The sequence below is a fragment of the Melampsora larici-populina genome, assembly GCF_000204055.1.
Source record: "Melampsora larici-populina 98AG31 unplaced genomic scaffold MELLAscaffold_52, whole genome shotgun sequence".
NCBI classification, from domain to species: Eukaryota; Fungi; Basidiomycota; class Pucciniomycetes; order Pucciniales; family Melampsoraceae; genus Melampsora; species Melampsora laricis-populina.
In genome coordinates, this window is record NW_006768816.1 from 452,057 (window position 1) to 467,884 (window position 15,828).

The following is a 15,828-nucleotide window of genomic DNA, read 5'->3' on the forward strand; positions in this document are numbered from 1 at the left end:
TTTCAATGAAGATGATTGCATGGCACCACAAGGGCGAGTGGTTAGCAGAGCCATTGATCAATGTGCTTGCTAAACACCAGCTTTACCCCAAGATATGTATCAATTTTGTTTCTATCTTTAATTTTCTAGTTTTTTTATTTCCATTTGAACTTTAGCTAACATATTTTGAAATGACACATGATTTCACAGACGCATGATTCCGGCAGTAATAACGACACCTGCGCTTGTGCAATGCAAGCCCGACTTTCCAAAATCGCAAAGGACAACTACAAAACTTTTGATTTTGATGAGAAATGTGATCGAGTTTGATGTGCTGGGCATAAAATTGCGTTGATTGTGAATGGCGGTCTTCAGGCATTGGGAATCAAAGCGCCACCCCCTCCGCTTGTTAAGTCCACCATACTTGGTGATTTTCCACTTCATGAACACGCTATGCCATTGATTGTTGAAGAGAATGAAGAAGACAACTTCAATAACACCAATATACCAGAATCCGACGAAGAGCTGGAACTTACTGATATAGCTGAAAAAGAGGTAGGCGAGCAATGGTACAACGTTTTAGATGGTCCTTTCGAGCTTTCCCCAGATTTGCCCGCCTCCAATCGCAACAAATCCAATGCAGTTTATTTATTGACACTTCAGGTATGTGTTTGTTGTTTAAATACAATGTTTGGCATCTTTACTAATATCAGTTGTTCTTGAATAGCTTGATGAAATCGCTCGTAAGATTGGAGGTTCCTCTAGGATGTTGGCAGTCTTTGATGCAGCTTGTGTAAGTATGGGAGTGGCATTTCCTCGTCCTATTCCGGGTTATGGAATACAATGGAATATAAAACTCTAATGTTGGGAAAGACTCTTCAACGCTCAAGAGGTCAGTGTTTACTAAATTTCTTTATTATTATTATCAATCATCTTTTTAATATATTTCTCCTTTGAGCATCCTATAACAGGTTATTGATTGGATGCTCAAAGACGATCAGAAGGAAGTGAACAACGGCAAGTACCACAGTTGCCGAAATCAAAGACCCAAACTTGGACCCAGTGATCCAGATACATCTCAACCTCGGGGCATATTCAATAAAGCTCACATTTCGCCGGATCAATGGAAGCAGGTTGGTCAATTGATTAAAATACTTCGTGTAAGTTTTTTACATATTAATTACCCAGTGGCACAAAGTGGTTCACTGATTATTTCTCTTTTATCAAGGATTTCGAATCTTTAACTAAAGTATTTGAAGCCGATGCACCGACTGGTTCACTTGTCATTCGGGAATACGTCAAGTTGAAGAAGTCACTTCAAGATAAGATTGATGCATGTGAATCCCGAGCTGATCCTCTATTCCCAATGTATCATGCAATGCATGTTAGGGTAAAATCTTATTTAGCTGAAGCGCTTCAATCCAATGTCCTAGTCTTGGCCACCATCCTACATCCCTCATGGCGAACTGATTACTTTCAGTTTGCTTTTGGCGACAACTCAGATGAATTCTTAGCCGCTCAAGCTTTATTAGAATCAGCATTTGACATTAGAAAAATGAAACTTAACTCGGGCAAGAACAATGAAGGACACAGTGTGGATTCTAATGAAGAAGACGATGATGAAGATGGATTTAGGGCACATCGCAAGAAAGTTCAGACACGAACTGAAAATGAACTTAGCAACTATTTTGAGCGGGTGGATGAGCCCTCTAAAGCTGTAGAGAGGGACCCTCATCTTGCTTTAGAATGGTGGAAGGTAATGGTCCTTGATTAGCTCAGCTCAAATATCTTGCAAAAAAAGGACTGATGATGTTTCAATTTTATATTACCCAGGTGGATGCTTCGAGATATCCGGTCTTATCATCTCTTGCAAAAGACTATCTGGCAGTCTGTGGATCGTTGTGTGCTGTTGAGAGGACGTTCTCCGCAGCTGCAGATGTCTGCAGCCGTGATCGAGGGGCTTTGAAACCAGCAACAGTCGAGCGTTCAGTTGGGGCTCGCATTTGGTCTAAGGAGGGCATCGAGGTAAAAGGATTGGAATTTGACGAGTGTCAAAAGTGTATGGCTCAGGCTAGTACCTTGGATAAGTCACACCGAAAGAGGAGGGAGCGTTAGTATTATTTTGATTAAACAAATTTTTATATTTTATATTTTCTTCTTTCATATTTTCTGAAACACAAGTTGTACGGTTTGCGTGATGGGCTCTGAGAGTCATTTTCTTGTCTTTTCTTTGGTTTCTTTTATTTTCTTTTTGTTGTTATGCCAAATGAAAACATGTGGCGTGCTGGGTTTGACATCGATACACGATACTTTACCAGTATTGTACCGGTATCGTCAACATCCTCAATACTACAATACGTATCGGTATTGTATTGGGTATCGAGGATACTGTACCAAGCGAAGACTTGGACAGTACCTTGAGTTAGGATACGGTATCTGGTATCGTCAGGGATGCAGCACTGAGTATGAGTATACCCAACTCATACTCACCAAACACGGGTATGGGCCCCACAGAGGAGTACATGTACTCCTCTGCGGGGCTGGATGAGTGACACCCCGTTTTGGAGGACTCACGTGTATGTGTTTTTTGATTACACATACTCCAGCTCCCCCTCCATCCGCCCACCAAACTCACACACCCTATTTCACCACAACGCTTGTTTGGCTGAGTATATACTCACTTATACTCAGCCAAACAAGGCCTCCACTCGATCGATCCACAAACACCAACAACCCTCTTTTCCACCTTCCATATCCACCACTTGATCAATCAACAAACATCTCAATCCACAAACACCAACAACCCTCTTTTCCACCTTCCATATCCACCACTTGATCAATCAACAAACATCTCAATCCACAAACACCAACAACCCTCTTTTCCACCTTCGATATCCACCACTTGATCAATCAACAAACATCCACAATTCCACTATCGATATCAATCTCGGAAATCGACTTTCCCACCGAACTCGCCCCTCCCTCATAAAATCGCCACCACCGTCATTCAAATCTGACCAATCGAGGCACTTGTCCACACCATCCTCAATCCCACTTCCTGATCTAGATTCCAATCACGCTCTATCCTTATTCCACCAACTCATTTGGCCTTACCGCTCACTCTAGATGAGTGGCTTGACCTTCTAGACTACATCGACTATATATCAAACCGTTAATTACATATATATCAATCTACAATACATCGAACCGTCTGTTATTATTCTAGACTACATCGAGTTGTTTCTTTCAATCTCAACATGGGGGCAGAAGATTCTTTAGATCCTGGTGGCCAGATCGAGCTATTGTGGCCGGCGGTGGCTTGGGTTAATGGTCATTTCGAGGCGCTAGGGATTTCTGATTGGTCTTTGGACCTCAGGTGAGTGCTTATCGAGGTTCCCTTATAACCGCGCGCTCGCTTGAACACACAAGCTTATCCCCCTTTCTTTTTGCATTTCTCCCTTCCGTTAAAAATTTTTCCTACCTTCTCTCGCATTAGGCCTGGCCAATATCTAGCGAATATGCCTCGTAACGTTCAGAAATCACCTCCACCTGGCAAAGGGTCTCCCTATTCACGTCGTGCCACCCCAGCGTCCTCGATCTCGCGTATCACATCTGCAAACCAGTCAGCGAACCGTGTCACTTCAGCATCACGCGTTGGCTTGGCACCTCGTCTCTCACAGTCTTCTATTCGACTTGAAAACCCTCCTGCATCGCGTCCTAGGTGCGTTGTTGTGCAAGACACCTCTGAACACGACGGGGAAGCGGCCACCCTGCGATCTCATCGACACCGTTCTGATGTTTACCTCTATTTCGATGTGAGTACACACGTCGAAAGAATTTGATTAATCGATGTCACAGACAGACTGACCTTTTCTACATCGTATTTAGGACCCTGTGCGATCCTCGGATGAGAACAAGGCGGAAGGTACAAAATCATACAATTGTCTTCACTGCCCGTGAGCTTTTTCTCTCTCAACTAATGCTCACTACTTTTGATCTTATTTGACTAACTTAGCTTGTTCATTGCAGCGTCGTGCTTTCCATCACCGGGCGTCCCAACTCGAACTTGCACAAGCACAGACGCAAGTGTCCTGGTTTGGCACTCGCGTGGTACAACCACGATCCCGGAAGTATCGAACCCGAAAGTGACCCGATAGTCGCTGCGGATCGAAAGAGAGAGCTGCGTACGCTCCTGGTCGGCGCCGTGATCAGCAAGAATCTGCCGTTTTCGATTTTTGAAGGTGTCTTGATGCAGAACGCTCTGCGTGCGATTGCCCCATCGTTCTATTGGCCTGCTCGAATGGCCGTCAAAGCCGACTCCGAGGCCCTATTCATTGATTTGGAGCGCAAGCTCCTTGACGAGGTTCAATCGGTCCCGGGATCAATCTCTACAGCCACCGACTGTTGGACCAGTGCCGACTTCTCGCATACGTACATGGCTATCAACGGGTTCTTTTTCAACTCGGATGGGAAATTCTGCCGTCAATTGTTGTCTTTCAAGGTAAGGTTCTACCTTTTTATGTTTAGTTTGGTTCGTGTGTTGACAAATACCATTTGCCCCATATGCAGAAACTTGAGGGTAAACACACGGGTGAGAACCTTGCCCAAGTTTACTGGAAGGCCCTCGAACACGTTGGGGCGCTTAGGTCTCACTACTCCATCACGGGCGATAATGCGTCTTCTAATCGCGCTATGGCGAAGGTTTTGGGTGAACGTTATGCGACCCTTGGAATCCATTGGCCTTTCGAGTCACGATTCCATGGGTGCATGTGTCACGTTATCAACTTGGTCGCCAAGGACTTCCTGGACGGAATGGGTCAGCTCACCGACGAAGATATTGCTGCCTACGAAACCTCTGGCTTGGCCGAAAGCCGCAGCTCATTCGAACCCAACAAACTTCCTTACACTGGCGACTTCAATGTGGTTGTGGCTGACTCTGTGCCACAACCACCCGAATCGCTCTCTGGCGCGTCTCTTGATGTACACGGTCCGACTCAAACTCAGGACACCAAAGACGTCCCCTTGACCCAAATGACTTATGAAGACGAATCATTGGATCAATCCCCCACTGTCCTACTTGCAGCACACAAGAAAAAGTCGACGATCGTGACTCGGGTTCGCGCCTTGGATACATACATCCGAAAAAGCCCTCAAGAATTGGAGGCTTTCATCAAGGTCCGGGAGAGTGTCCAAGACCCTCAACTTCTTCCCCTCAGCTGCCCTCCGACCCGCTGGAATTATTTCTATTATGTGGTGAGCATCCCATAAACGAAATAATTCTATTAATGTATTTTCTCAGATGCTAACCAAATAGCTTTGTAGGTACAACGCACTCTCAACCTCAGGAAGTCCCTGGAACTCTACACCTCTGATCCCAAACGAGTCCATCTAGCCATCTCGAAGTCGGACTGGGCGACCATCGAATATATGCAACCTGTCCTTGAAATGTTTGAAACAGCGACTCAGATATTCCAGTCGAATGACGCGACTAAGCAGCTCGTACTACCCGTACTCTGGGCTCTTCAAACAGTGTTGAAGAAACACCAGAAGGTTCCTGGCACTTGGGGTCGAGCTTGCAAGAAAGCCGAGGACAAACTCATCAAGTACCTGGCCCGTGAGGAAGGCAACTTCCAGACGTTGGTGGCTACAATCCTCGACCCGGTCCAGAGAGACAGCATTTTTCGGAACCACCTGTCAGTGGAAGTTCAAGCCAAGAACTGCCTTCGAGACGAGTACAATCTTTGGAAGCCCAGCCCTACCGAAAGCGGCCACGAATCCCCTCCTCCAAGTCCTGTTGCTCCAAAACAAACTACCCACAAGAAACTCCAAGAGATCTATTCACTCTTGGGTACCTCGTCCATTCACCATTCAAGTGAACCCGGTCAAGAAATTGACGAGGTGACCCGTTATTTGCAACAACTCGATCCTGTACTCCCCAATGCTTTCATTGGGGAATTCTGGGTGGTAAGTCAATTTCCCTGGTTTGGTCTTAGGCGCCTAGACATGAGCTGACGGTTGCTTTTGACAGCGCATGTCCAAGCCACACGGACTTCCCGTGTTAGCCCAGATCGCCCTGCAACACCTCACGATTGCGGCAGCTGGTGCCTCGGTTGAGCGGGTCTTTTCTATCTCAGGCAACATAGCCGTTCCGTCGCGAGGTCGCCTGGACCCTGAAACGATTTGCCACCTTGTTCTTGTGCGACACTGGCTCATGAATTGGGAGGCCACTTTGAATGTGGCAGATGTTGCTTAATCATTCTTGATTTTGTTGTTATACGTTGTTCACCTCCCCCCACCCCTTTTTAAATCATGAACGCTTGCTCGGAAAGGTTGTTGCCCAAGTTTGTATCCCCACTCTCATACAAAAGATCTTATGCCAATAGGAACATGTTCCTTTGTCCCTGTCCCAACTCGCGCTTATGACCGAGTGTACTCAGTACTCATGAGTACTCTCGGTCTGATCATGATAGAGTGTACTCTGAGTGAGTAGACTGTATCATGAGTCTACTCACTCGTTGAGTCCTTTGCCAACATCGGACTTACATAAGGGGCAGTGCTGAGTCACAAACCCAGCCTGGACTCTACTGACATATTACAGTTGAGTCTGGGACTCTACCTGTAACTAACATGTATCGGGACTCATTTGGAGTACCGATGCTGGAACACCGCGCACTGAGTCGGAGTAGACTCAGAGCATCCGCACTCGTGCGGTAAGGTAAATTTTACCGCAAATGCGGGGCCTCTCCCACACTGGTGAGAAATTAGCCCCGCGGTAGTTATTTTTTGATCGATTTGCGTTAGCCAATCGGTAACTTTACCAATTGGCTACCGCATGCGGTATCAGAGGGTAGCCCTGTCACTAACTTCAAGACTCCCCAACTCAACTTCAACACAACTCCAACTTGCTTCCTCTCAACCCACAACACCTGATTCAAGATTCATACAATGGCAACCCAAGAATCAGAAGAATCAAAAACTCGCACGCGTGGTGCAAACTGGACAGCGAAAGACAAGGAGCAGCTTGCGAAATCTTACCTTCATATCTCGTCTCAAGCCGAAATCGGAACCGGCCAATCTTCCAAGGTGTTCTTTGAAAAGATCACCAAACACTTCAACCTGCACACTGATCCTCCCGGCACTGATCCTCCTGGGCGTTCAATAGCCCAAGTTCAAAATGGGTAAGTTAAATCTTAACTCGTCTTTGATTGATATGTTTTTAAGTCTTTTTGTTTCACAAAGTTGGAATGCCCTCCGAACTTCAACTTTGAAATTCTCGGGTTGTTACGCTAGAATCGAGCAGTCTCCCCGGAGTGGGAGCAATCTCATCGACATGATACGAGATGCAAAGGCGTTATACAAAGCTGAAGACAAGAAGAAACGTGAATTCAGGAGCGAGCTCACATGGGAAGTTCTACGACACGAACCCAAGTGGTGCCCAGTCCCTCCATTCTCTAATTCCAGTTCAGCAGACGATTACAAACACACCGCTACTCGTGCCTCTAGCCCGACTCGTCCTCTGGGAAAGAAGAGCTGCAAGCGTAACCGACTGAGCGAGGCTAAGTGTGCACGCGAAGAAGACGATGAGGCTTTAGCTGAAGCCAAGGCAGAAGTCAAATCCCTTCGAGAAAGAAGAGTCTCTGCCATGGAAGAAGCTAATCGATTGGCCAAAGAGATGCAGACCACCGAGATCATGTCAAAAGAGATGGAGATTTTGAATCAAGATGAATCCAAAATGAACGAGGTGTCTAAAAAAATTTTGAAGAAGATGAAGGCTCAAATCCTTCTCAAGTATGAAGATGGGGAAGCAGATGGCTCTTCTAGTCATGTGTAGCTGTCTTTTAATTCATTGAAATCATGAGTATGTTAAGTTTCTGACTATCTTATTCCCTTCAGCCAATGTTGATTGATATTAGTCTACTTTACATCTAGTTATATAGATTTTGAAGATAACTTTAGATTGATCGAGATGAAAAGCCATCCTGTGGATGGCTTTTAGATGGATCGATTGCTTTTAGATGGATCGATTGCTTTCAGATGGATCAATTGCTTTTAGATGGATCGATTGCTTTTAGATGGATTGATGGCTTTTAGAAGGACCGATTGCTTTTAGAAGGATTGATTGCTTTTATTGATCTAGATTGATTTCTTATTGTTTGAATTGTGAAATGTAATTTAAAGATATGTTTGGATCTATTTTAGAACAATCAAAATTCAATTCAACTAAATCATTGATAAAGGGGAACTTTGCAAAAGGGGTTGATTATCTACATTTGTTTTCAATATCTAGAATGATTATCTACATTTGTTATTGATATCTAGAATTGTATTTAAAAATTTCCTTTGTTAGAATTGAAGAAATCAATTTTTCCTTGCTTGTCTACAAACCCCCGCGTGCCAACCATCCAGCTGTGATGAGATCTCGAGTTAATCTTAAATGGACTTCACTATCCCGAAGCTCTTGAGACGCACTGATGTAAGTGGTAAGTGATGGTGCGAGACGAGGGTCTCTAACATTGGGAACTACTTGTACTTGACTGTCGTAGTCCGTAATAATTGGGTCTTTTTCTAATCTTTCCTCGACAACCATATTGTGTAGTATGATGCAGCAATACATGATCTGCCTGAGATCACATATCTTCCAAAGCCGACCGGGTTGCTTTATTATTGCCCAACGAGCCTGAAGAATTCCAAATGTGCGTTCGATGTCTTTTCTTGCGGATTCTTGCCTTTCGGCAAAGAAAGATGTTGCAGGATCACCCGGATGTCGAATTGATTTGACTAAAACCGGCCATGAGGGGTAGATACCATCAGCTAGATAATATCCTCGTGTGTATCTATTTCCATTGATTTCAAAGTGAAGATTGTCTTCCGTTCCTGTGCAGATACATGAACCAAATTGTAAATATAATCCTAACCATTTTGATCAAAAGAATGAATATGAACACACCCGAGAGAAATCTTGAAAACAAAGGGCTTGAATTCAAGATATTGATATCATTGAGAGATCCAGGTGATCCAAAAAAAGCGTGCCAAATTCTGCAACTTTTTGAAGCAACCGCTTCTAGTACTATACTCGGTGATTTCTCCTTGCCTTGATACTGTCCTTGCCAAGCACTGGGACAGTTTTCCCATGCCCAATGCATTCCATCGATGGATCCCTTACAACCAGGAAATCCCCGTTCTTCATATTCTTTCGTAATAGTCACTAACTCTTCCTCGTTTGGGGGTCTTAGAAATTCCGGACCGTAGATATCAATGATTGCTGAGCAAAATTTCTTCAGCGCTTTGAGAGATGTACTTTCAGCTATCTTTAGATACTCGTCTGTTGCGTCCGGAGGTACTCCATACGCAAGCTGACGGAGAGCGGCAGTGACCTTCTGCTCAGTTGATAGACCATATCGTCCTGTACAATCCTATTTGAAGAAAGAATGAATGAGAGTGAAAAAAACAAAGCAACTCAATCAAGCTCACAGGTCTTTGTTCCCAGTACTTATCATGCTGTACTAGCCGGGCGCAGATGTCTTTGAACATATCACTGGGCATTCGAAATCGACGTTGGAAGGTCTCTTCATTGTATCTTGGGTTTTCGGCGAGGTAGTCTCTGTGAAGTTGTGCATAGGCTTCTTCTCGATCCCTGTATACCATAATTTTCTTTTTCTTTGGGCGTTCATCACAGTTATCTTCTAAGCTGAGGTCTTCATCCATATCATCTAGGTCCTCTTGAATAAACTCTTGTGCTCTCTTGAGGTATCTTGAGAAGGACGTGCTCTTTACCATCGTGATTTATCAAAAAAAGCTGTGTGGATTTGGTGGGGGATTGTGCAAATGCGTGGATGGTGGATATTTTGAGTTAGTAAACTTTGATTACTATCAACCAGTGTGGAAACTCAAATTATCCCTCGAAGATAGTTAACTACTCTGCCATTACCTCGACACGAGTGTGAAAATTGGTCGAGGTAACTATTTTTTTACTTAATGTAGCGGTTGCTACCGCAAGAGACCAAGTTAACAACCGCAAACGAGTGCGGATGCTCTCAGTGCTGCATCCCTGGGTATCGTATCCAATCGGCCGATACCGTACCGGTCCGTCCTCCCAATAGTATCTGGTCCTGGATACTTTACCAAGTATCTGCGATACTATACTAGTAAAGTATAGGTGGCGGCGTTGCTTATAGGAGCATACCAGGGTCCTATGTACACCCCTCCCCTCTTGGCTTTCAGAGATCCCCCAATCTTTTATTACACACTACTTTCAAAGAACAATTCAAGTTCAATTGAAGTAACATCAAGAGTCTTATACACAAGACCAGTGATAACTTCTTAACCTTTGTTTGCTTCCTGATTAAAAGTAAGTAATACTGTTCTGTTCACCCCTTTCTTCACCCTCTACTTCCCTCGTGTAGAAACAAATAAGTTGTGGACCTCAAATCAACCCAAGCCTAGTGAGCCAAATACAGGCACTTTGTTTGGTGACCATAGAAACAACCAGTTTAGTGAACTCTACATCACTATTCAATATGTCAAACAGAAGATTGAAGGGAAGTTCTGGATCCAACTTCAATAACACTTTTATTATGATCAAAACATCTTTTTAAAGCGTCAACTGACTGAAGTCTGTCTAGATTTGTCCCAACAGACCAGTTAGCCTCTTTTCCTTGCACTTATTTCTTATAATTCATTCGGAATTACAATACATTTTGAAATCTAAGTATAATTACTGGAATTAAAATAAACAAACTGGCCATTAGTGAGCATTGAGCAATCAAAAGAGTACCCAATCCTCATAAAACACCTGATTTTGATCAACACCGTCACTGGATACTACTTTTAATCATTGAGTGATTCTTATGAATGAATTTCAATGAATCAAATTCCATTGGTTCCAGTGAGATTTGATCTTTTTGATTTTTTTTTAGGTGAAGGCTTCTATATATACAAGCAGCACTTGTGATTTTGATAGATTGCAAGGAACATTTGCTTTTATTGAAGGCTACTTCCTCTTGTTTGTAAGCATCAAGTACTTTATATCATTGATGAATGCTTTTGAAACATCTAAATTAATTTCAAGGTCAATTTTGATCTTATTGATTATGAAGAGGTTCTGCTTGTGTTTCACACTAGTAGGTACAGCTTGACCTTCTTCCAAAAGAGGGAGACCTTCTCAGCCCTGTGCACATGTGTATTGATATCCACTCAGATACATATCCACAATATCCAATTTCTGGAAGTCCTCTAGAGTTCTGGATCATTGGTATAAATAATGAGCCCACCATGAATACTTTTGTTCAAAAAACAACACATTGAATATCATGTTTTTGTGACTTGCAACAAGGGCTTTGTGCTACTACTTGTGCCAATTGTCTGAGTAAAAAATGTGATTGTTGATAACTTTTTCTTTTTCTTTCCCAAAATAATTCATGGTGGGAATACATCACACTTTCTTGGCCAACTTAGAAATATGTAATTTTTGAAAACTTTTTCATTTTTTGTCAAAAAGAATTCATGGTGGGCTCATTTTTTCAGTTGAGAGAGAATCTCTAAAAAAATGATGATAAGCAACCTCTTAAACATGCCCAGCTTCCACTTCCATGTGCTAACTCAGAAAACATGATTCTTGATAAATTTTGCATCTTTTGTCCAGCATTCATGGTGGTTCATTTTTTGCCAATAATAGGACTTTCTGAGTATATGCTCATTTTGAACCGCTGACATGAGCAAGTGCATACATAATCAGACCAACCTTCCCACTCAGCACAATTGGCTCTCAATATCATACTTGATGTTGGATCAAAGAGTTCAGTATGAGTCTCTGCCTATCACCAATAACATTTTCTCTTTTGTGTCTGTATCATATATATATCTAGAGATTTCTCCCTCATTAGTTATTTACAGGATTCCTCCAATTTTTAATAAGCAACTTCAAATATGAACCAGACATATGGCTGTACTTGAATTAAATGATATGAAACAAATATTATCCTCTTTTACACAAATCCAGAAGTACAACTTTTTACAAACATGATTAATATGTGATGAGGTGGCTCAGGTCAAAAAATATGGCTAAATCTTTGCAAAGCGGGAAAAGTTTTTACTGTTACTGTATTTCTTGTTTTGTGAAAGGACATGATCAACAGCACCTAGGAAACTTTCTTGAGAGCTCATAAATTGATCAATTGTTCTCTTTTCAAACAAACTGCCAGTTATCCATTACTCTTGATACTATTTGTTTCTTGTTCTCGTCAAGTTGATTACCCCGTTGCCTTTACTTTCTGGTTGTTTTTGTGAATTTTCATGAATTTACTTGCCATACAAATCAGATGTTCAAATATAAGACATGATACATGCAAGAAATGCCACAGCCACCATGTCATTGATCTTACCTGGAGGATTTTGAGCTATGTCGTGATCTTTTTGGATGTTCAAAGCAAAACAATGGGGGTCTTGGTCAGTCAATTTTTTTGTCTTCAAAATCCTTTTTTGTTATGATCACATTTTTAGAATTTCAAGGCGACAATATTCCTTAAAGCCGATTACAAATTCTGCTGATGTTCTGTTTCCATAGGTATGATCTAAAAAGATGAAATGCATTCTGCATATATGGGGTGTAACAAGATTTTCCACGACATACATAGAAATTGTCATCATGATTCTGCACTTGAGATGAATTCTCTCAACGAAGAATGATAGGAGCTCTGAGGGTTCGAGAGTTCAAGGATACTTTTTTTGTATATGACCAAAGCGGATCCCATATATACATACGATGCATGCTATAATATCAATCAATTGCTCAATGCTAGTCACACAAGGACGATGTTAAGCTAAACTGTGCTCTTATAAAATAACTGTGATGAATTGGGTCCTCGATAAATAGCCTATAGGTAACGTCTGGTAACGTACGTATGTACATCTAGATGTTGACAAGGTGCCAAGACTCAAGAGCTGCCAAGAGATATTGAATGCTGGGTTGCCTCGGTTGTTGATACAAGTTTAGTTCATGATCACGATTGTGAAGAGCGTCATCGATGAGACTGAACTGCATTATTGAGAAAGTCAGTTTTCAAGTTGGAGTTGTGGACTGTTGTGGATGATCTCATTCTCCTCATCCTCTTCACATTGCATTCTTGATGGTACACTTGAGTCCGAATTGAACTTCGACTCTTCAAAAATCACTCAACATTTCAGATCGAACACACGATGCCTTTCAAGCTTGTAGGTCAACCTTTGCTATATGCAATATCAACCTTTGCAAGCTTGGGTGTCTTTTTGGTGAGTTCATGTATTCCTTTCCCTCAACAAAGGTTCTACAAATGTTAGGGAAACATTATGCTGAGGACTTTTTGATGGTCTAGTTTGGATATGATCAAGGTGTTATGTCAGGGATTATTACAGGACCTTACTTTAAATCATTCTTCAATCAACCCACGCATTATGAGATTGGAACAATGGTCGCGATTCTTGAAATTGGAGCTTTTAGTAAGTCTATCAATCACTTATCGACTTCACTCATGAAGATTCACAACGATCTGATGTTTTTGATTTGTCGTTTAGTCACTTCGATCATTTCAGGTCAATTAGGAGATTTAGTAGGACGAAGACGTACACTTTTTATCGGAGCTGTTATTTTTACTATCGGTGGTGCAATTCAAACTTTCGCCGATGGCTTCTCAACGATGATATTAGGTAGAATCATCTCTGGATTTGGGGTGGGGTTTCTCTCGTGAGTTTTTGAGTAATGTCACCCGAGGAATGTGATCGAGAATTTATAGCAGCTAGAGCTTCTCACATATCTCATGTCAAACGGGACTTCGATTTAGGATCAATCCTTGTCTACCTCCATTTGGGCCACATCACTCATTTATATATCTGTCGTATTGCTCGCGCTGACTTACTGTTCTGCGCTGTTTCGATTTGTTTTGGATATCTTTAGGACTATCGTACCAGTCTACCAATCTGAGATCTCACCCGCTGAACATGTGAGTTGATCGATTGATTCTCCGATTGGAAAACCCAACTTTCATCATTTGATCTCATGTCGGAAACTGATTATCTTCTTATCTTCTTCAAAACCAAAAGCGAGGACAACTTGCTTGTATCGAATGGACCGGGAACATCTGTGGTTACACATCATCAGTATGGATAGATTATTTTTCATCTTTTATAGAATCACATTGGTCTTGGCGACTACCACTTTTATTTCAATGTATCATTGGTGCAATCTTAGCCGTTGGATCATTAATCATTCCAGAAAGTCCAAGATGGTTATTAGATACAGATCAAAATGTAGCTGGAATGAGAGTCTTGGTTGATCTTAATGGTGGTGATCCTAGATCTGAACGTGCTCGTCAAGAATATCTGGAAATTAAAGAAGCCGTTTTAGATGACCGATTAAACCCTGATCGGTCTTACAGAGCTATGTGGACTAGGTATAGGGGGAGAGTGTTATTGGCGATGTCTTCCCAAGCATTTGCTCAGCTGGTATGATCTTTGTTTCTCTCACTTCAAATATTCGTATTTACGAAGAAAAGAATTAAACTCCGACACAATATTTCTTATTTTCTGGATGTCTGACTCTTAGAATGGTATCAATGTGATTGCTTATTGTGAGTGCTCTTTTGCATTTCACTCAAATATTGTTCAATGTGACAGAGAAAGCTGACTTTTATTCTATTCTTCCTACGACAGATGCACCACTTGTATTCGAATCAGCAGGATGGATTGGTCGTGATGCAATCTTCATGACTGCTATCAACGGACTAGTATACATCGCAAGTACAATCCCACCGTAAGTCAGACCCTAATTACCTATACATTTATATACATTCATGATGTCTGAATTCTCCGATTTTGTGATCAACAGATGGTATCTTATGGATCGATGGGGAAGGCGCTTTATTCTCTTATCAGGAGCAGTAGGAATGACAGTGGCATTGACCACAATGGGTTGGCTTATTCACCTCGATGCGCCATTCACACCAATCGGAGTGGTGATTTGTGTGATGATTTACATCTCGTGAGTGTTTATGATACTCTTTTATATTTAAATTTTTGATAATCTTCAAATTAAATCGATGTAAATTTTGATTTGATAGTTGTTTTGGGTACTCATGGGGTCCTATTCCCTGGTTATACCCACCTGAAATCATCCCTTTACCTTTCAGGGTTAAAGGAGTTTCAATTAGTACAGCAACCAATTGGTTCTTCAATTATATCATTGGTGAAGCTACACCTGTCTTACAGGACCTCATCAGTTGGCGTCTTTATCCTATGCATGCTATTTCTTGTATTTTGAGTTTCATTCTTGGTTAGTATCTTTACTATCTCTATTCCTCTATCCTCTTTACTTACATTCATGTTTTTCTCTTGCAGTTTATTTTGCATATCCAGAAACATGTGGTGTACCACTAGAAGAGATGGACGAGTTATTTGGGGATGTTGGATTAGAAGACACGGAACATCAATCATTAGTGAATTCGGAAAGATCATCAATTCGAAATGCTTTAGAACCTCCCAATTTAATTGAAATTGATGAATTCGAGAGATTGAATCCATTGAGACGTCCATATTGGTTTTCTAGATTAATAAGAAGGGAAGATCATTCACCTATGTTGGTTTCTAGTGAAGAGGATTGAAGAAGAATCAGGGGTTTTGTATATTTTATTAAGGCAGATTTTATGATTTGTTGATATAGTTCAGATCTAGGGTTTCTTTTGTTTTGTTTTGTTTTGAGGATGGCTAGAGGGAAGGTAACAGACGAGAACTTGCTTTTTGTCATTTTCTTGAATCTGGTTTTTTCTTTGATTTTGTCTTCTGTCTTGTTTTCATTAAAACAAGAAAAAAGCATGTTCTTTG

The 15,828-nt window shown here is 41.8% G+C and overlaps 1 protein-coding gene across 1 annotated transcript; it reads left to right on the forward strand.

The window, feature by feature from the left end:
* Positions 1 to 13,173: 13,173 nt before the first annotated feature.
* On the forward strand, positions 13,174 to 15,608 carry MELLADRAFT_92778 (uncharacterized protein; the record flags this gene model as incomplete). The annotated part of the gene is made up of 10 exons (XM_007415578.1): positions 13,174 to 13,245; positions 13,329 to 13,452; positions 13,528 to 13,696; positions 13,907 to 13,952; positions 14,053 to 14,454; positions 14,555 to 14,579; positions 14,662 to 14,761; positions 14,837 to 14,989; positions 15,069 to 15,280; positions 15,346 to 15,608. 10 exons carry the CDS (start codon positions 13,174 to 13,176, stop codon positions 15,606 to 15,608), a joined length of 1,566 nt encoding a protein of 521 aa, XP_007415640.1.
* Between the last annotated feature and the right edge of the window lie 220 nt (positions 15,609 to 15,828).